Raw genomic sequence first — 22199 nt, forward strand, 5'->3', positions numbered from 1 at the left:
GCACTTACCCTTGCACTTGCCACCAGCTTGCCGTACTTTTACTTATTGTTATTTATTCTATTCTCCCGTGTACTGCACTGTCCCCTTCCCCTAACCGCACTTCCCTACCCCCTTCCTTTGCAATTGCGTGATCTGAATGACACCTGTCCTAGTAGGATTGTTGTTTCGACTTCCCTCTGTTTCCCCTCCCTTGCCTCGTCGCGCCTTGAAACACTTGTGTATAGGCACGTTATAAATGCCATATCGTATATCATATCATAACATTTGAGGCATGTAAAACGAAATTCCAAGTGCCAGAAACAGAACGATTTTCCGCTACACGCAGCTCAGGCACTGGTTATCCCACAGCAACATAAAAACACAAGGGGGCAGAGAACTAACAGCACTAGAATGCACTCTAACAGCGAGCATCCCAAAAGGCAAGATATCTACCCTATACAAACTCCTAGACAAATCGGATCCCAGCAAAAAGGAAAACTACATGCAGAAATGGGAAAAGGACATGGGAAAAGAACTGGAACTGGTGGAATGGGGCTGAATCTGAATCTGGATGCGGATGCACACAATCTCAAAATGCATCACAAATAAAGAAGAGGCTATTAAAGTGTGCTACAGGGGGTACTTGACACCAGAAATTCTAAATAAAAGTAACCCAACAATCCCATCATAATGCTGGAGAGGCTGCGCAACCACAGGCACCTTGTTTCACCTCCTTTGGACATTCCGAAAGCAACACAATTCTGGAAAGAAGAGTATGTGCAAATCCGTTTAATCACAGAATTGACAATCCCATGGGACCCGGGGATAGTCTTGCTAGGGGGCACGGGCGAAGGGCAATTTCGAATGACTGCTTGTCTAGTGGACATATGCTCTCACCTGGTCACAGTGGCAAAATTCTCCATAGCCAGACTGTGGAAACACCCGAAGGCCCGGCTATTCTCACGTGGTGGACAAAATGCTGGGATATAGTAGTCGCAGAGAAAATCACAGCCTGCCGCGATAGAAACAAGAGCAAATTCTACAATGTCTGGGTGCTTTTCCTAGACTACACAGAACAATTTCCAGTTGCACCCGGCAACCTCCTGCCCTCCGCTGGTTGGCAAAATAAGACTAAAAGACATCCGTGGAACTGGTGCCCCAGCAAAGCACCCAAGGAAGCAGAATCTCCGGACACATGTGTACAACTGCCTTGTCTCATCCCCCAGGACCCCTCCAACCCCATTTTGTTTTCTTCCCAATCCCGATTAGGTTTAGTGTGTATATTGTTGAAAATCCTTAATAAAACGATATGTTGAAAAAGAAAAGAAAAACCCAATAGTGAAGAGAACTATGGGCAATGGGTAATGCTGATGTTTCCCTGAAGTGTACTTTGGGAACTTTTAAACCCAGAACTTTGTAACTTTGTGTTCTCCCTGAAACGATATTGCAACCTGTGGAAGGGAGGCATTCCCTTGGGATACAGTCTCACTTTGAAACTCTAGTCGACTCACCACTTTCTTCAGCCTTTAATGTAAGGGAAGGAACTGGGTTTCTGGCACAGGACTGTGGGGATCCTGACAGACTCCATAGTATTTTTAGTTGAGGCAGGGAAACCCCTCTTACAAATAGGGCAAGGTTGGTTTCCTTTTTGTACTGAAATAAGTTTTTGTCAATCAACATGACAATATTGTGTCAGACTCGTACATCTGCACCCTTGAACCATCTTAAACCACCATGCAGGTTGCCATCTTGTGCTCACAAAGAGCCCACATGGGCAGAACTGTAATTGTATGCTTGCCCCGTGGCATCCCTGGAAAAAGGAAGCCCCTAAAACAAAATGGCTCTGAGTAGGACTTAACAAAACACTAGTCCCCAGTGGCTATTATAAAGTGTCATTGGGCTACTAATGTGGTCAATCGCCTTGCACTTCTGGTGATGCCAAAACTAAACATTAGTTGCCACCAGACTACCCCTTAAAACAAATGGATGGTGAGAACTAGCCTAGAGCAAAATGTTGGTGCTTAAGAAGCACTCCTGGGCCTGGGAGCCTTATGTGCGATCCAAGACCATATACTCTTAAGGCGAAAAAAGGGATGTAGTGACAGAGACGTCAGCAGAAATCCTCTGACCACTAAACAAAATTATGGAATACAAAAAATAATTGGGGGTGGGTGGGGAAAAAAAGAGTAGGGGTCCCACAATATGAGATGCAGAACACTAGAAAATGGAATTCTGCCCCAATCGTTACATTGGGCTACCAATGTGGGAAAAGTCATTGCACCCCAGCCCGGTGATACCAAAATAAAATTACAGCTGCCACCAGGTTAGTCCCTTAAACAAACGCTGGGTGATATAATCCTCATAGGGCAAAAATGGGATCCCCGAGGGGGCAACGCAATACCATCTACTGTAAGTAACGCAAATCGTCAGGTGAAGTACCTCTGGCAAACAAATATAGGTAAGTGATAAAAGAAATTAGAGGGGGATGAAGCGAAAAGTTGAGGAGCCATAGAAAGTGATTCTAGTGTAGCCAAAAAATAGTAATGCTGTCTTAACAATATTTAAAAAGAAACGGGCTACCAAATGTGAATCATGTGGCAGACTCGGTCTAGCCTATACAAAATGTGATCACTGAATTCATCCTCTTGATATTAAAGTTGCATTCTCAGTCTCCGTGAGGAAGCCTATGAGGTTAGCACACTTGAATTGCCACAGTCATCATGGTTGCCTTTACATATATTGACCAGGAATAATACATGTTTTATTCATGCATATGATGTTTTAGAAAGCATACATAGCAAATTGTATCATCGAAACATTTTATATTACTTACAGGATCAACTATTATATTTGCATCTCCTGTCCAACCTGCCATGCTCCAAATGGGAATGATACCTTTGTCAGTTGTGGGACAAAATAGGAATACATATTCAGCCTTTCCTGGTCAGGTAAGTAGCACATTTGATTTCTAATTTAATCACACATGTTGTTCCCATTTTAAATAAATTTGTGATATCTTTACTACAGCTCTTAAGAATGCCCGCCACTAATCCGTTGGGCAGCAGAGGAATTCCCAAACAACACATTCTGCCCAAAAATACCAAAGCAATAGGATCAAAGTCCACGATCCACACAGGTAAGCTTTTGTCTTGATATGTTCATGATTTGTATTCACAGAACCTGGACCAGAAATAGCATTGCAGAAATAATACTTTAATAGTGTTGCAGCTCGGCATTCAACGCAATCTGAAAAAATCATACACGCACACAACACCAAAGCTGTAGTTCTCCAGTAGTGTAATGTTTAAATAATTCCTTCCTCTCACAGTTTCCTCATCGATATCTTCTCCAGCGCAAAGTGTCTTCAGAAACGTTTTTAGCCACCAGGAGGGGGAGGGGGGAGGTTTCACAGCGCAGGTCAGCTCAATGTTGATATGCCCCTCACACAGGGCCAGTACATATGAAGCCACTGGCGTCCCATGCCCTCAGTTGCTTGTGCCTTCACAATCCGTATGATGCTTGGATTGCCCCTAATGTAGCCTCATGCCCCAAAGGCTTCAAGGCTCAAGCCCTGCTTGGTCTTTAGGAGGCACATTTTGATGTTGGATTCTTACAAGGGATGTCTTTATTGCCTCGTGGAGGATCACGACACCAAGGATTGCAGATGCTACCAGTCCATACATCCAAAGACCCTCCAGGAGCATTCTGCAAACTCTTCACTTGCCGTCAAACAACTGTGAAATGGACACTGTCGAAATTCCTGGTGTCGGATTTTTCGTCCAAAAGGGTCCGACCCCTAAGTGATTGCCAATAAGAAGAGGCCCCTGCGGCTAAGAAGGGCGCTAAGAAGGACAAAGAGCCCAGAAATAGATCCCACCCCCCAAGGGGATCCAGGCATCGCGCTTTTTCACTCTCCACAAAGAAACAAAGTAATCACTTGAGGGACACAGACTTCAGAGGAGTCATCACAGGCACGGGTACCTCAATCCAGTAGGTCTTCCTTAGCAAAGCATTTAGGCACAAGATGCTTGACATCTTTGCCAAGGCCCTACTCTTCTTGAAGTCAGCAGAGGTACCACCTTGGCATGCAACCACATACTTGCTGGCTCGGTTCTGGCCGCCCTCCTGGGAATGCTCTACCCCCACAGCCCTTGGATCAGTTTTTGGCATGGGTGGCATCCCCAGCGCTTTGCTGGATTATGTTCTAGCATCTAAGAACAAATTCCCATCGAACATGGGTTATATCTTGCATGAAGAAGGGGCCCCATACCTTTTGAGTTTGAATCCCTAGACTCTGAAGGGCAAGACTTATTTGTGGTGGTCTACAATCAAGATGTGAAGTTGGCTAATTTGGCACAGGCTTGAGAGATGTGCCAGCTAGTTGGACACACCTGGTTAGGTGGACTAATTTTAGAACGTCTTCATATGGCAAGCATTGCATGTCTTTTCAGTGGTCCATTGCCCAAATGTTGGGGCTTGTGGGGCGGGCTTTGCCCTCTACACCAACAGTATAATTTGCTCTTGAGTGATATTTTATGAATGCGTCCGACCTAGGGGACACCCTGCTCCCTTTTAATCCTGATGTGTTGGTATATCATAAGCCTGCCTCGGGTCCTTTGGTGGACGGATCGTGACTTGTCAAAAATGCACAGACCATCTCTTTCTGAAGCAGAGATGTTTTTCTTCTCACCCCACTCCTGAGAACCTTGTAGTTCAGACCTCCACATTGGAATCAGTTTGCTAAACCCCCGGGCAGGGAGAGCACGAAGTTGGATGCTCTGGGCGGAAAGGTTGTTGCTTCTGGTAGCCATTCCATTAGAGCCTTGAATACCCAGTGTGCTTTGTCTAAGTACACCCACAGAGTTGTGATCCCAGACACAGGCGATAACTTGACGACACAGGAGAAGGATGGGCTTGCCTCCTTGGAGGATAGTAAGAGGGTGGCGCATCACACTACAATCTGGCCTTGACATTGCAGACTGTTTTTACCCAGTAATTGGCACCTGGTTCGTTAGTCACACGTATTCCTGTTTGACGACTTTGGGGTTTGGTCCAAATGTTCAAGCCAAATTGCTTGACCTGACATTTGAAGACGACAACCTGTTTGTAACAAAGTCTGATGAGTCCTTGGAGAAGTTTAAGGGAATAAGACCACATGTTTTGCATCCAACTGCCTCCAGCTTTTGGCCACTGTGGCGAGGTTCAAACCCCCTTGGGTAAATCAGGTCAGCAATGCTTTCCTCGTCATGGCTGGGGTATTGCTGTCCACTGAGCTGCCTGTATTCAAAAACCCTTTTAGTTTGCACCTGGTCCATTCTTCTCAACTGGCAGAAGAGGGTCCCTGCTCGTCATGGTATTGTCTCACCAATTCAGATGCTTGGGCCTTATAAGTGGTATCGCTAGCATAATGTCTTCCTTTCATTCATCGCCCACCCGACTTCTCTTCCTCTCGCCCTTCGGCCTTCCTGGGTCCTCTTCTGTTAGAGGAAATTCAGGTTCTCTTGGAAAAGAGCACCTTTGCTCTGGTACCTGCTTTAGACCTTGGTGTCGGGTGGGTGGGCAGGATCTTTACTTTCTGGTGACAAAGGACAGGGGCCTGCATCCCAACCATGTTCAGTGACTTTTGAACTTGTACCTGTGCAAGGGAAAATTCAAGGTCACCTTAGCCTGGATCCTTCAGGGCCTTGAGCTCCAGAACTGGTTTGTCACTGTACCTTCAGTTCTCCTTCTTCCATATGCCGATCCATTAGAAGCACATGTGGTACCTCAGGTTTGTAGCTGGGTATTCTCATTAACAGCTCTGGGCACTACCATTCAGTCTTTCATCTGCACCATGTGTTTTTAACCAAGCTGCTAAATGTGTCTGGCCTGCTTCCTAAACCTCAAGTCCCTGGCTTGCCACCCCATCTCTCCAGTTTATCAGAGTGGTAATGGACACTCTCACAGGCATTTTCTGGGCCTCTTGGCCTCTTGAATCCTATTAGCACCGGAGTCCCTGCTGCAAAAGTGTTCTCTACAGTGACTTCTTCGGAGTGGTCAATTTGGAGGCTACATGTCAGACGTTTTGTGGGTTTCCTGCAAGGTGTCTCGGGTCCGGTTGTGGAGGTCCCTACACCCCAACTTACGGAAGGGGGTACCTGGGAAGCATGCTTTGCCCCCCAACTGATCATCCTGACTGACGCACCCCTCAGTTGTTGAGGGCCCACCTGTGGGTTCTGATGGTGAGTGCCCTCTGGTCCCCATCTGAGGCTTGGGAACACATCAACCTATTAGAACTTTGGGCCATCGGGCTGGCCCTGGTGGCTTTCCCTCCCACTGTATGTGGTGTGTGTGGATGGATTTTTACTGTCAACAAACAGTGGCCATGTACTACTTCAACAAGTGGAGTGGTGTAGGGTCGCTGCCTCTGCACAAAAGCCATGCACTTGTGGTTGTGGGCTCTGAAGAACATGCCCCTCTCTGCCGCCAATATTGCAGCAAATGGGCATGTGCAGGGGATACTTTGAGCAGACTTTTGTCATCCTCCTATTAGTGGGAACTCTGCCAGACAGTAGTGAATGGGTTATTTGCCTATTGGGGGGGCTGCCTCGGGTGACCCTCTTAACCTCCAGTGTATTGAATTTATATTGTTTGTCTTTAATGAAGAAATCCTTGTCCCCACGAGGGCTCTTCGATTGTATGTTTCAGATAAGGGCCATCAGGAAGGATGACCAGCTCTTTGAGTAGCAATTGTGCCTGTGCCGGCAGTGCTGTTACTGCCAGGTGAATTGTCCTTGGTATATCAGAATGTTATGATCTGGCTGGGAAATATGTGCCTAATGGACTCAGCACCCATTCCATTAGAGGTCTGACTGCTGCCTCTGCTGTACCGAAGGGTGTCCCTGTGCTGGACATCTGTCAGGTGGCTGGCCACCTGGGCTTCTCTGCACACTTGTGACAAGCATTTTGGTCTGGATGCATTCATAGGACAGGATGCTCGTTTGGGTAGAGTGGTCCTCCAGAGATTCCTGGTATGGGTATACTTGTATTTTATTGACTTGCATAGCGCTTTTGCCAAAGCGCTGCACAAAGTTAGGAGGTACAGTTCATTAAGCAGATCATTTAGAACCCATTAATCTAAGAAACGGAAGTGAGGAGAAAATCTTTAAGATGAGACTGGAAGTGGTGGAGAGTGGTAGATGACCTGCTGAGGGGCAAGACATGCAAGTCCTTGGGCACAAAAAGCGAAGAAGAAAGGAAATGGGATTGGTACAAAGGGATTTTGGGACGCAAAAAGAAAGTGTGCTTGAGAGCAAAGAGGGTTGGGGGGGGCTGTACAATGAAATTAAAGATTAAATATTGTGAGCATCAAGACCATGGGCCTCATTCCGAGTGTGGCAGTAAAGAATCAGTGTTTCCATGATGCCGGTCCCACCGTTTCCAGCAACTCACCGGCATCACAGAAACACTGTGGAAAACGTCAAAATCCGGCCACACCATCACCCTGGGTGCCGGTCCCCCTGGTTTGGGCATGGCTATGCTGGATGCAGCAGTACCAGCAATATTGTAACCGGAAATAAAGAGATTGCCGGAACAGGAAACAGGCCGGCAGCCATCATTAAAACACAATCCATTGCAATTTGCAGGATCCAGTAGACATCCACCCCTCCTGACTGCTGAAATCAAAACGTGATCATGGCATTGCACATCCGTGACACTCGGCAGCACAAGCCGCGCTTCTCGGAGGCAGAGCTGCACATGCTGGCAGAGACCATAGTCCAGCATGCCGGGGAGTTGCTTTCCACGGACCAGCGCCAAGGAAAAAGGTGCTCTGAGAAGAGGTGACACAAAAGATGTCAGCAGTGGGGACGACCCCACGCACATTGAAAGAGTGCCACAAGCAGTGGGATGACCACCTCCTGAGGGTTCGGAACCCCCTGTCTGCACACCGCAGACAATGCATGGGCACCGGTGGTGGACCCTCCTCCCCAATCCGCCTCATTCCTTGGGAGGAGAAGTGCAGCAGCGTGCTGCACATGGAGGCCTTTGAAGGAGTGGGCGCTGTGGAGGCCGGAGCCGGGACACCTGTTGAGGCCGGTGAGTACATGAAGTCCCAATATGAACACCCACCCTGCCCTCACCACCGTACCACTACTGCACTGAAATGGCAATTGCACAGTCCCCGTTCCTCAAATCACACCCTGCAGGCACACTCACACACACCTGAATCAACACCCAAGGTGCTTTTGCAGCTATACACCCAGGCCCAATCACAATGACTCGTGCCTGAAATCCCTGAGGAACACTGCACAGGCACCCTGTATTGCCAAGTGAACAAGCATGTCCCCAGACACAAGGCACCCTGCCACTGCATACCGCAATGCGTTCCTGCCGTGCCACCACAGCACGACAATGCCAGCCCTCACCTGCACCCACACATGCCCACCCTCCCATCCAATGGCAATTTCATTGGCCTTCCATGTCCCTGCCAGATGAACCACAAACAACCAATACACATACTGGGCGTGCAACTGGGTCAGCCATCACATTTTTCCTTGTATCTTCCAATGTATCAGGGTCTTTTGAAGCCACACTGGTCCCGAACATCATGCCTTTCTTTCACCCTCGGGCACATCACCAGACGTGGAAGGCGGTCGACTCCACGCACCACCACCCAGGAGATGTCCGCACACACTGTGACTGTCACTACTGCCCCTCCAACCCAGCCAGCCCCTGCAGTCGTAACAGCTGCCTTTCCAACCCAGGCAGCCCCTGCAGTGGCCACAACATCTGCCGCTCCAATCCTGGCAGCTCCAGCCATGGCGCGAATTCCTATAAGGGCGACAGCAGGAGGACTGTAACTACCCCCACCCCAGCAGCCTCCAATATATGTGCCTGAGTACAGCGATGAGGAAGCAGATGATGCCGGTGAAACCGCGGGGACACCACGGACAATGCCACTTATGAGTGGCCATAATTCAGCCCCCGAGCTTGACAAGCCCCCCCACGCCCGCCCTTCCCCAATGTCCGGGACCTGGATGGCCGTCTGCGCCGCATCGAGGAAAGGCAGGAAAGAACGTCAGCCCTGGTGCCGCAGCACCTGGAGGACTCCTGCCTGATGCAGGGCGAGGCAGCCCTGCTCTGCACTGAGGCACAGCTAATGCGGGAAAGCGCGCAGGCCACTGGGCGCCGCACTGCCCGTGCCCTCAGACGTGCAACGTCTGCACTTGTACTCCTGGCCGGGAGAGTCAGCGAGGACAATAGCATTATCTCTCCCATGGCCAAGTCATTGGCAATGTCCCTGCAGAGGGCCCTTTGAACGACGGGCCAGTGAGCATTCCCACACGCTGTCCACAAGCTCCATGCCTGCTAGTTCTCACCAGAGCAGCCCAAGGCGGAGGTCAATGCGCCAGTCTGCTACAGGGCACACGGGTGGGCTAGGTGGCAAGCAGCCAAGAAAATAGGCCCTGATCAAACATGTGTCATGGGTGTTTCTTGGACTGAGATATTAACAGTGTGACACAAGTTGAGCAGGGGGAGTGGGGAGGGATAGTTGGGTAGGGAGAGTGGGGAGAGATAGTTGGGGAAGGGAGTGTTGGTCCACCTGTACATTTTTCCATTCATATAAATACACTGGGTGTTGAATTGCAAATCATGACTGAACATTCATTATTTATGTGAGGGGGTGCTTTATTTGCTGTACGGTGTCAATTGTTGTGTATGGCCTAGGCCATGTGCATGTGCTTTGTGCTCAAAATTAGTGGGTTATTTAGTTGATAGCGTGCCTCGTGCCCATCAATGGCATCCCTGCAATGAGATCTCAGCGTCACTGTTGTCTTCCCCCTCCGCTGGATGACCCTTGCTTCTTGTGTATTGTAAGGCGGGGGGGATTGCGCCCACATTCCCGGCCCCATATGGCTCCCACCTTGCCCATTACCCCTATGGCGACACAGCTATCTACTTTTTCAATGTTGTCTGCCATTTATTGTTTGGCATTTGCATGTTGTACATTGGTCATCTCTCCCATTCATCATTCTGTGTTAGACTATTGTTCAGATTCTTGTTACATGCATATGGGTATATGTGCTTGTGGCAGGCAGGTCACCTGGCTTCATGCTGTGGGGCACGGTGCTGTTGATGTGCACGGTGTGATGCATTCTGGTACCTGCAGTGCATGTGTTGTGCCTGTCCTTCTGCGGACCATTTGCGATGGGGTGCGCTCCCTTTGCCCATGCACCACATGCCAGACATGCCCTCCCGCTTATGCATGCAACATGTGGACATGCTGTTGCATAACGCACGTGCACTGGTGAGAGTGGTCAACCTCCCCCCTTCCACAGTGCACATGCTATGTGTCAGTACTTCCACTCACCCAATAGCCAGGTCTGCTCTACGCTGTATCGTGCCATGTACCATCACACCCTGGGAGTGTGTAGTTACACAGCACCATGGAATTGTGCGAAGATACAGGGAAGTGTGCGCTGCAGTGGGTAATGAGGAACGTCTGCATCACACACATCCTGGACATTCAAGGAGTGGAACAGTTTCCGGTTGCGGTAGACGGCCTCATTGGCATGTCTGGCCACCAGCTCCACGTGCGTGCAGTCCAGCGCCCCTATCACGTTGGGCATGGAACCCCACTTTAGTCACATTGACCTGGGCAGGTGTTCTGAGGAGGGCTATGTGGTCTGACACGTGCCGCAGGAGGGCATCCAGGACCTATACAAGCACCGTGGAAAAACCTGGTTGGGATAACCCATGCAGCTTTCCCACGGTGTGAGAAGGTGCTGGTGGCCATAAAATGCAGCACCGATACCACCTCGAGTAAGGGTGGTATGCAGTCCTGATGACGATTAGGCTCTGGATATCATCCTGGATTAGGTCCACTATGTAGGTTATGGCCTCCCTATCCAGCCGATATAGGGTGTGGATCTGTGTGCCTGAGAGGCTCCAGGGTGTGCCCCTTAAGGAGGGTATGGGTGGCTGCCTGCGGGGTGCTACCTGCTGGCCATTGCTCATGTGCATGGCCATCATCCTCCTGCGCCTCCGCCGCATCCTCTGCCTTTCTGCCTCTTCCACTTGTTGCTCATATTGGATCCCTACATGAAGGTCCCCCAGCTCCATTACTGCTGCTGCAGCTGCCAGCACGATTGTTTTAGGTCTGTGGGGTGTGGGTGTGGTCCTTTTTCGGCATTCACAGTGCTCATTGTATGCAGCTGGGCTGATTATAACCACCTGTGGCTGCACACCTAAGACTGCTTAACGCCTGCTCTGCGGTGCCAGTGTTTCCGGCGCTGTATTCACAGTGGGACTGGCATTTTCATGCCAGTGTTTCCATGTTGCTGGTACTGCGAATTAAGCCGTACTACTGATGTGACTGTTATCGGCACGGCTCCCAGTAGCAGCTGCTGTTTGCATTCACGGTGCAGGCGCAACAGTAACACTGTGAGTCATATTTGCGGGTACAGAGTTTCCGGCATTGGACTCGTGGTGTGCAGGTCTGGACAAGGCTGCCACACTCGGAATGAGGCCCCATTTATTGTAAGGGTGGCACAAGTCGGACATATTGGTGGCATGGTGGTTGGCAAAGACTTGTATTTAACCAAAAATGAAGAGGAAACCCATCCCTCCCTAACTCTCAGAGGGATTGCCCTTCCTCTAATAAGGAACTAGGGAGTCCGTCAGAATGTCCAAGTAAAGAGTCCACCATCATGTCAAAATGTCTACTTCTATGCCTCACACTTGTAACTAAAAAGAAGAGGGTTGTGGATCTTCTTGGTCCAGAAGGGCTCCCAAGGTGTTGGGCTTCAAATGCTGCAGTTCCAAGATGTCCGTTACTGACCCACACAATGTCTGTGTTTGGTGCCTCAGTGTCAGTCACATCACCGAGGACTGTGGTTCCTGTTGGGAAATGAATCTTAAATCGCTGCAGGAGAGGGCTGTGAAACTTGCAGTAGTCCGGCCCACATGAAAGTCTCCTGAGCAGAGATGGGGAAGGGCCTACTCCTGAAAGACAGGCATCGAAAGAAATAAAAAAAGATGTTGCACTCTCAAAGTCACTCCACTTCCTCCCATAAGAAGCGGTGCCATCAGCACAGGCATGAGTCCGACTCGTCGGGTGAGCTGGTAAGTCGTCAGCAAGGCCTACACCTAGGGACGACTGGGAGCCCTTTAAAAGAACAGATGCTCGATGCGTTTCGAAGAGCGGCTGCGGGCACGGGTGATCCCTCGAAGCAGCAGGCCTTGGTGGCTCCTGTGGTGCCCGGTGACCCCTGGTCATAGGCTGACAACTATGACTTTCATCAAAGCCGTCGGGCTCTGAGCTGAGTAAAGTTGGCGCAGCCTCAGTGCTGCTGTTCGCTAGTGTGCCACTCAAGACCAGTGCGCCTCAGGCATCGACGAGCGGAGCGGTTTTATGTCCCAAATTCAAGGACTCATTTCTTCGACACAATGATGACAATTTTCGATGACTGACTACCAGATGTCGTGTGGCCTCGACCCTGCTTGTGAAAAAGTTTATTTTGCTGATCAGGCAGATTTGGTCGCCTTAGCTGAGGGTCTTCACGAAGCCAATGGCCTGGACACATCTCCCTATTTGGAGACACAACAGGCTCACCCTTATGGCCATACTAATGCGAAGTATATTGCCATGGTGGATAGGGTGGTGGATACCCTAGGCAGGAAGGCCCCCACCAGGTCCTTGTCGGGCTATGAGCTTAATGACATTCTGGTCGAAGGACCCTCTCCTGAGAGGGCCATGCCATTTTTTAATTTGGCTATTGCTGACGCCATCCCCACCTTGTGGCAGAAGCCATAAACCATTCCGCTGGTGATCTCAGCCTTTGCGAAGAAATACAAGTCAGCAATGGGAGACCCAGCTCATAACTATTGCCAATCCTTACGGCTAAATCCAAAATAGTGTGGGGTAATGTTCATGAAAAAGAAAAATGTTCACAAAATGATATGTCAGGATGTTCAGGCCGTTGGTCTCCATTCCCCACGTTGTCAGCACAGGACAAGGCGGTTCACTCGAGCAAAGCACACACTCTCGCTTCTTCGGCACAAGGATACAGTTCCATTACCAGCATCAGGGTCTTCTGTACCCAAGTCTCTTTACTTCAAAGTCTCTTGATTTAGAGGGCCTGATGTACCAAAACAAAACACAAAGTTCCTTTCCTCTTATTCATACTCAATTATTGTGGTTCACCCTGGATCCCCCTCTTCCGCTCTCAGATTCCCCTTTTTTCAATGTTCAGAGAATATTTTTCTCGGGTGACTCACGTTTCACCCCGGATCCCCTCAGCCGGGCTCAGATCCTTGCTCTTATACAATTAGTCTCCCTCAGCCAGGCTCGGACCAATCTCAGTTTGCATTAAACTATCGAAGACTTTCGAATGTGCACCGGATTTAGCTTGAGCCGTTGCAGGACCACTTCGATTTCTAGTTTACCTTTTGCCCAATTGCCACCCCAGTTGGATACCTAACAGAGACCTTCAAATGAGCACCCATGTGGCGCCAGATCACTGTCATTGGTATCTTTCTTGGCTTCCAAAAGTTCAGTCACACCGCTGGTTTTCAATTGTATTCGTGTTGATCGTTACATACTTTTCACACAGTTCTCTTTAGATTTCTTCATACATTGTTGCTGCTTGCAATCTTGGTTCTAAACACATGCTTGTCTGCTATCAGTCTCTCCGACTCACCAATTGTGCTATCTTAACTGGTGCTGCTTTGTTGTAGGAGCCAAGGACAGTACCACGGCAGCAATTGTTCCTTCCCGCTTTGGTTATCGACGCAGGAGAGCCCCGGGTACCTCCGACACACAATGCAGGTTTGTTCAGCTTTAGTCCCCGGTCTTAGGTTTCTTATTTTCCAAGGTACACGAAAGTAACGGTCGGAAAAGGTCAAGGACACTTCCCTCCTTCCAACCCTCTTTGGTCTCGCTGTCTTTCTCCTTGTATTAAACTGCCATCTTGGAACTGCTGCTTCCTTGTGTGTTTTGCCTTGCTCAGAGTGTGCTTTCCTACTCCGCCTTATATCCATGTGGGGAGTGTGATGGAAGTCAGGTGTGTGTAATGATCAGTAATTGCCTGACCATTGTATTGGAACACATCGAGTATACGGCTCTGGTGTTAGCCCGTTTTCGCTCATGATGAGCTGTCCGTGGGAAAGTGTTTGTGTCGTGGAAAGGGGGGGGGGGGGGTTGCGTTCCTAAGTATCCTACCTGGTAGGATGGGGAAAAGGTGTTACAGGGAAGGGTATTCCGCATCAGATGTCTCACTCACCGAAGACCCCTCATCCAGGTGATCCTGCCGCACTGGTCCACCCACAGGAACTGGATCCAAAAGTGATGGGCGTGTCCTGGCCACCTGAATGACAGATCCCCAGGGACTAGCGGGAGAGACACCTTCAGGTTTCTCACAGGAAGCCGCCCAGCACTTTCCCTAAGAAGAGATGCGGGAGGGCTTCTAGAGGCTGGTGGATGATGTTAAGGAGGTGGCCCGGCAGTCGTTGCAAACAGGCCTGGACGTTGCGGACTGCGTCGAGAGATCCATGGGGTCAGCGGCTTTCTTGAGAAGGCAGGCTTACCTTCATACATCTGGGTTCTCGCCCAATGTCCATAACAAGTTACTGGACATCGCTTTTGATGGCTTCAATTTGTTCGGTCCAAAAGCAGAGTCCTTGGAGAAATTTAAGGACTCCAACCTGGCCAATTAGTCAATGGGCCTAGCTGTCCAGCAGCCGGCAAGAGCCTCCTTTGGCTTCGCCTCCAGGGGAAGAGGGTACAGGCGTTGCATCCCCTTTGGCATGAAGGCTCAGCTTGCTCAACCCAGGCAGCGGCAGAGGTGTTTCTCATGCTCCGAAGGGGCATTGGGGCCTCCAGAGGCCAGCAGATGGTGGTGGCTTGGCCGGCTCCACCCTCGAAGCCGCTTTAATTTCTCACCCCACGTTTCCCCGGTCGTAGGACAGATAGGCTAGCACTGGCCTCAATGGTGGGAGATTACCTCCGATGCCTGGGCGCTACAGCTCGTCCAGTGGGGTTACTGTCTGCCTTTCTTAAAAAGGCTGCCGGACAGGCCAACCCCTCCTCCCCAGCAATCCTTCTTTTGAAGGGAGCAGTGGACGAGGTGCATCCTGAGCAGAGAGGATCTGGCTAGTATTCCCAGTATTTCCTGGTACCCAAGAAAGGGGGAGCACTCTATCCCATCTTAGACCTCTGGACCTTGAACAAGTGCCTGAGAAAGTTCAAGATGGTGATGTTGAGAGAAATTCTTCACGCTCTCAGATGTCAGGGCTGGCTGGTGTTGATGGATCTCCAGAATCCATATTTCCGTGTGCCGATCCAACAAAGCACAGGAAATTCCTGATATTCCTCATAGGGGACAAGCACTACCAGTTAAAGGTGCTCCCCTTTGGATTAACCTCTGGCTAGAGGGTCTCCACCAGGCTCATGGCGGTAGTCGCGGCTCACTTGGGAGATCTGGCGTCCATGTGTTCCCATACCTGGACGACTGGTGGATCTGAGGGAAGTTGACGTAGCAAGTTTTGTCCTACCTCGAGGACACCTGCTTGCTACTCCACAAGCTGGGATTCTCCCTATACTTACAGAAGTCCCACACGACACCAACACAGAGGCTCCAGTTCATCGGAGCGGTCCTGGCTCTAGAGTGGGGTGGAGAGTTGCCAGTGTCAGGCAGCTGTTCAGGTGTTGTAGTGCCACAAAACCTTGCCAGTGGCGTCCTTCCTTCGCCTCTTGGGTACCATGGCCGCCTGGATTTTTCTAGTGTCATAGGCCAAACTGCGGATGCAGTCCCTGCAATGGCTCCTGCGCGGTCAATGGCCCCAGTATTTCCGCACTTTAAAAGACATTCTAAAAGTGTCCCAGTGGGTGGCCAACGATCTGTCTTGGTGAGCCAGCAGCAAGAAAATGTTGGCAGTGGAAACTTTCTGACCTTGTGGCTACAGGCCAAGGTGGTCACGGATGCGTCACTGAGGGGTTGGGGCCCTCATTGAGAGAAATTGAAGGTGTGCGGTCTTTGGTCCACGATAGAAGCTCAATGGCACATCAACAACTAGAGCAACCAGTGATCAGGTTAGCCCTGAAAGTGTTTGCACCCTCTCTCAAAGGGAAGCGCATTCTGATTATGACAGACAATACAGTGGCCATGTAGAACCTGAATAGGCATGATGGCGTTGGCTCCCCTCCCCTTTGCAGAGAGGCGATGCAGCTGTGGTTCTGGGGTTCAGAGAATCAGATCTCAGTCTCAGCAGTACATATGGCAGGCACAGAGAATGTATTGGCGGACACTGAGGAGGCAGAGCAGGGTCTCAAATGTGGGAAGTATGCCAGGAAGTCCTAGAGGTGGTCTTCTCTGTAAGGTACCCCAGCAGTGGATCTGTTAGCCATGGAGTCCAACAGGAAGTGCAGACAGTTTTGCTTAAGGGAATTACCAGATAGAGGTACACAAGGGGATGTATTTCTGGTGAAGTGGACTTTTGACCACCACTATTCCTTCCCTCTGAGTTCTCAAGCGGTTGTGGCGGTTCTGAGCAACCCTGATCTTGATCACCCCGTATTGGTCGAGGAGAACGTGGTACTCGTAGCTTCTGGGCTTGGCCTTATGCCCACCTCTGTGGATGCAAATCTCCTATCTAAGTTAGAGGGTCAGGTACTCCATCTGAACCCGGGATCTCTCAACCTACATGTGTGGCTCTTGAAAGGATGAGGTATGAGGACTGTGAACTCTTGGAGAAGGTACTTATTGTGCTACTGGCTGCACGTAGACGGTCAACAAAATCGCTGTATCTGTACAAGTGGAGGAGATTCGAGGCGTGGTGCAGGGAGTGCGAGATTGACTATCTCTTGCCCCATCACTGCAGTGATGGAGTTCCTTCTGTCAGTGGCCTCGTTAGGCCTTCAGGTTGGAACAGTCAAAGGATACTTGGTGGCTTTGTCTGTGTTAAAAAGATCTCTGGATCAAGGGTCTTTCTTCATGATCCCGGTTATGGCCCAATTACTGAAGAACCTTGAAAATAAGTTTCTGCCTGTTCCCTTTGTTTTCCCAGACTGAGACCTTAACTTGGTTTTCACTTTACTCATGGTGACTTCCTTTGAGCCTTCGCACTATTGCTCCATTCGTTTACGCACTCTAAAGACTGTTTTACTGGTGGCCATTATGTCAGCCAGACTGGTCAGTGCGTGCGCTGCAGGCCCTGTCATGCAAGCCACCATTTCTCAGTTTTTTCAGGGAGAACGTTTCTCTTATGGTACGACCAGGGTTTTTACCTAAAGTGATCTTGAAGTTCCATCTGTCCCTGGCTATTGACCTGCCTGTTTTCTACCCACCTCTGCACCCCTTCAAGGAGGAGGAGCAGTTCCATAAACTAGTCCCAAAGAAGGCTCTTAGCTTTTATGTTGCGGGAACAGCGGAATTTTGGAAAGCGGGCCAACTGTTCATAGCCTTCTTGATGGCAAGAAAAGGTTTCGCTCTCCAAGCAGACCATCTCTAGGTGGCTCCTACTCTGCATTTCAGAATATTAACTCAATGCAGGGAAGGAATTAACTCCGGGCATCAGAGCCCAACTCCACAAGGTGGGTGGCTGCCTTTTCAGCTCTGCAGATGGAGGTGCCAGTGATGGACATCTGCTGATCGGCAACTTGGTCCTCACTGCATACATTCAGCAAACACTATTGCCTCGGTATAGCTTGTGGTTTTGGGAGAGTAGTGTTGCAATGTTTCCTCGTATAAGGACATCCTGCCTCCTTCACACATACTGCTTCGGGAGTCTATCTGATGAGGAATCTGCGGGAGAAAGGCAATCCATTGAAGGAGAAATTACTTGCCGTAATGTTCTTTCCATGGATTCTTCTCCCAGAGATAACTTGTTACCCTCCCATCTAACCGTGCTATGTAAGTGCCTGCAGTTAATGACTAACTTCTCTATTGGGAGGAAGAGCTGAGCTATAGGTCCGTACGACTTATTGATGTGTTTCTGCTTTATTTTTGTTTTTCCGTTCCTCTCTGTTCTGAAAAGAAAAAAGACCCCTTGTTAGGTCTTTGTTTTTTATGAGTTGTGGCTGTCTCAGCCAGATCGTTTGATTATTCCTCTGCAGCAGCTGAGCTTGGTGTAAAAAAAAGGTGGGAACGGAGGTGCAGGGGCATAGTGACGCAGTACATGTTCGACCAATGTCCCATCCTAAGTAGACGACAGCTGCATCAAGCTAAGACAGGTCGACTGCCGAGTCGAAGTTCACTACACCCCCTGTTAAAAAGTTTTCTGAGTAGCTGATGCTGGAATGATATCCATCTGATGAGGAAACTGCGGGAGAAAAATCCATAGAAAGAACATTACAGTAAGTCATTTCTCCTTGTGGCAGCCGTGGCCAAAGGAAAGGATTGTGAAGGGTGCTTCCTCGAAAGACGGGGCACCCTCTTGAAGGATCTCAATTTGGTTGTTGGTAGAAACCATTTTGCGCATTGGTAGAGGGATTTACAAAAGTACTGTCTGAGACGGCTATTAGGAAAGCCCACCTTGGGTGAACAGTGTTACACTACTTAGGTTTAGCCTGAAGCGCACACAGGTTTGGTAGAATGGCAAGCAGCAAGGCTTAGTCTAAGGAGGGCTGTAATGAGGTACAAAGAACGCAGAGCATGTTTCCTTGAAGGGTTGCCCCAAGGACCAATGTCCTAAGGCAGGATTATAGTACAATGGGTTGTCCACCCCAATTAAGTTATAGTGAGTTCTGGAGGGCTGCGAGATGCCGGCTTTCTCCAGCATGGGGTCTGGCATGGATTCACATGCTCATGAATATTCCCCGTCGTCAGGCTGGGAATCCTCGGTAAAGAAAAATCAGTATCAGTTTCGTTTCTGATCTGTCTTTCGTAGTAGTAACCAATCACTGATCTCTGCGTCATACTGACCACAGCCAATGACTGCCATCTCCCTAAGCCCCGCCTCTGGCAGCCATCTTCAGATTTGGTAGCACGTGAAGTGGCAGTATGACCAAGTGAAGAGCCGCAGAGGGGTAGGCGGGAGGGTTCGCATGTGAATCCATGCCAGACCTATGCTGGAGAACAACAGTTACAGGTAAGTAACTTGTTCCTTCTCCAGAATGGGGTCCGGCATGGATTCACATGCTCATGAATAAAAGAATACATAGCAGTACAGACATGCACAACCACGGGAGGTGGCAACAGGCTCAACATTAAGCAATACAACAACTCAACATTAAGCATCTCTTACCTTATCACCAGGCTCACCTTAGGCGAACAGGTTGCGCAGCACTGCTTGGCCGACCCTGGACTCTTCAGATTTTTACCGCACGTTCAAGTGTTGGGATCCTCGTGCTATTGCTCTCGAGATTTAGTGCGTTTTCGCGCTTTTTCATAGGAAAATTATCTCTTTTTTCGGTCAAAGGAGCCTCAAGCTCCACCGTTTCTTTATCCGATCAACGGGGACCCGTGTCGGATTCTTCTACGCCCCTCAAGGGTGAAGATGTCGTCGAGCCACGCTTTTGGAGGACTCCAGAAGTTTCTCAGGCCCATCTCGGACATGGCCCAGGAGAAGGAAAGCTCGACGCCCGGAAAGCTGTTCAGGGTCTGCCCTGGATGCCAGCTTCAGAATGCCTTTAAGGAGGACGAACACTCCCTTTGCCTCTACTGCCTGCATGAGGACAAGACGCACGTGGAGAAGGACTGTGCGTTTTGCTGCAATATGTCGGAGCGGACCATGAAGGACCACCATCTGCGTCTCGCCAACTGGCTGGAAGGGAAGAGCCCGTCAGGCGAGAAAAAGAAGTTAGAGCGGTCTTCTAAGACCGTTGAGGGCGCCCCGGCGATGGGGGCCCAACAGAAGGCCAAGCACCGCGAGTCCGCTGGCACCGGGAGCGCCGAACGGTCGGGCTCTACGGTTGCCAGGCAGGTTGCATCCTCCCCTGGCCATCAACCACGAGCCAACGCTCTGGCTCGGGTAAGAGGAAGGCCGAGCACCCGGCGAAGCTCCTGGAGAGACCCCGGTCGAGCTCAAAGGCCCCATCGGAGGGGGAGCGAGGCGGTGACCCTGCCCCCAAGGAGAAGGCGGTGAGCACACCTAAGGTGGTGAAAGCCTTGATCCACCCTGTCAAGGCCTCTATCGAGACAGTCGCAGCGGCCCTGGCTCAGCCAGTGGAGGCTACACCAGTGGAGGCGACCTCGGGGCCCAGAGTCTCCCTGCCACCGCGGAGGGAGTCCTCTTTCAAGCCCATCGACAGGACCCCCGTGATACGTCCAACGGAGAAGAAAACGGGGGGGGCAGGAGGTCGTCGTGGATTCGGCCGCAACCTCTGAAGAGGAGCTGATCGAAGTCTTAAGCCACGGCATTGGCGTGGAAGACGACCAGCCCGTCGGGAGGAACCCCGACGTAGGAGACGACGAGAACGTCCAGGGTGCCGACGAGGCTCCTGATCGCCCGTCGGAATCCCCTCAACCAGTGCCGCAAGACAACTCGGCGGCCATTTTGTTGGCTATACAGTCCTTATGCTCGGAGATAAGGTCGAGATTGCCGTTACCACCAACGGAGGAACCGCTCCCGACGGGGGACCCGGAGCCAGGCCCTTCTGGGAGCCCTCCTCCTAAGAGAAGGATTCATCCTCCACCTCCTTTTCAACCATCGCGCCCTGCTCAGCCCTCCTCCCCGTCCACGACCTGTGGGGATGATACGGGGACGGACACGGCCGCGACGGGTACAGACGACGAGGTTTACGATGAGGATCTTCCGTCGTCACCTCCTCCCCCGGCTTCCCCGCCCGACGAGATTGGATCGTTTCATGCCATGATCGCCAGGGCATCCGAGCTTTTCGAGCTCTGCCCGGAAGAAAAGAAGAAGGAAGGTCTCCTTTATCAACGGCGCGAGACCAAGAGGAAGACGGTCCTCGCTGTACCTCTACTGGACGAAATCTGGGATGAGGGTCTCGCCCTCCTCAAGAACCCATCCACAACGCCTGCGAGAAGGGATCGGTACGAGAAGAAGTACCGGGTCCCGGACGCGGCCCCCTTGTGCCTTCGGGCACAGCTGACACCGGACTCGGTCGTCTCCGCGGCGGCCAGGAAGAAAGCGGGGGGGCTTCGGCCTCTATGTCAATCGCCCCCCCCGGACGGCGAGGGAAAGAAATTGGACACGATGGGACGCAGAGTCATCTCATCGGCAGCAACGACGATTAAGGCAGCCAACGCCTTGGCTATCGTAGCCCGCTACGACAGGGAGTTGTGGTACAAGATCGCCCCCCTACTGGACTTCCTACCGGAGGACAAGAGGGCTGAGGCCCTAGAGATCTTGCAGGAAGGAGAAGTGGCGTCGGACCACGCCATTACGATAGCGACGGACATCGCTGACACTGGATTTCGCCAGTTGGGCAACGGCGTGTGCTTTAGACGGCGTGGATGGCTCAAGGCAACGGACTTCCGGCAGGACGTGCAGACCAGAGTTTTGGACATGCCGTTCGACGGGAGCAACCTGTTTGGGAAAACAGTGGACCATTCCCTACAAGCCATCAAGACGGAGACGGCCCGGGCTCTTGGTGTTCTCCAGCAACGACGGCCGCCCTTTCGGAGCACCGGAGGCAAGCAGGGTGCCTCCAAAGGTTCCGGCGGCGGATATTCCACCTACCGTCAAGTGGCCCGTTCCTCGTCACAGGAAGCCTACAGGGGACACGAGGCAAGTCGGGCGGACCCTGCCGTCGTCACCAGGGAGGACAAGGCGGCAAAGCCTCGTCGAAGCAGGACTGAACCGGCCGTGGGGTCGGGTCCCCACTGAAGCATCCCAGTGGGAGGCCGGCTGGCGAACTTCGTCAGCGTGTGGGAGTCCATCTCCACCGACCGTTTGGTGCTGGACACCCTGGCCCAGGGTCACGCGCTCGAGTTTCTAAAGAAGTGCCCACGCGTCCCCCCCCCCCCGTGGCCAGGAAGGAACATCACGTCCCTCAACTTCTCTTGGAGGTAAAGGCGATGCTCAAGAAAGGCACCATCGAGCTCGTCCCAAAGAGGCTTCGGGGCTCCGGAGTTTACTCAAGATACTTCCTCGTGAAGAAGAAGACAGGAGGATGGCGTCCCATCCTGGACCTACGACGATTGAACAAATTCATCAAGGCATAGAAGTTCCGGATGGTCACCCTCCAGCACGTCCTGGGTCAGCTGGAGGAGGGCGATTTCCTGTCGTCGTTGGATTTGGAGGATGCTTACTTCCATATCCCCATCCTAAAGGGA

The 22199-nt window shown here is 51.0% G+C and overlaps 1 protein-coding gene across 2 annotated transcripts in view; it reads left to right on the plus strand.

Moving 5' to 3' along the window:
* The window catches only part of NPAT (nuclear protein, coactivator of histone transcription), a 1036854-nt gene that overhangs the window by 820546 nt on the left and 194109 nt on the right, over nucleotides 1–22199 (plus strand). For both annotated transcript variants that reach the window (XM_069640444.1, XM_069640445.1), the window contains exons 15-16: nucleotides 2815–2927; nucleotides 3007–3115. In XM_069640444.1, coding sequence (XP_069496545.1) covers nucleotides 2815–2927; nucleotides 3007–3115 — 222 coding nt within the window. The remainder of the gene's footprint in view (nucleotides 1–2814; nucleotides 2928–3006; nucleotides 3116–22199) is intronic.

Source organism: Ambystoma mexicanum, chromosome 7q (assembly GCF_040938575.1).
Source record: "Ambystoma mexicanum isolate Mex_15411 chromosome 7q, UKY_AmexF1_1, whole genome shotgun sequence".
Classification (NCBI taxonomy): domain Eukaryota; kingdom Metazoa; phylum Chordata; class Amphibia; order Caudata; family Ambystomatidae; genus Ambystoma; species Ambystoma mexicanum.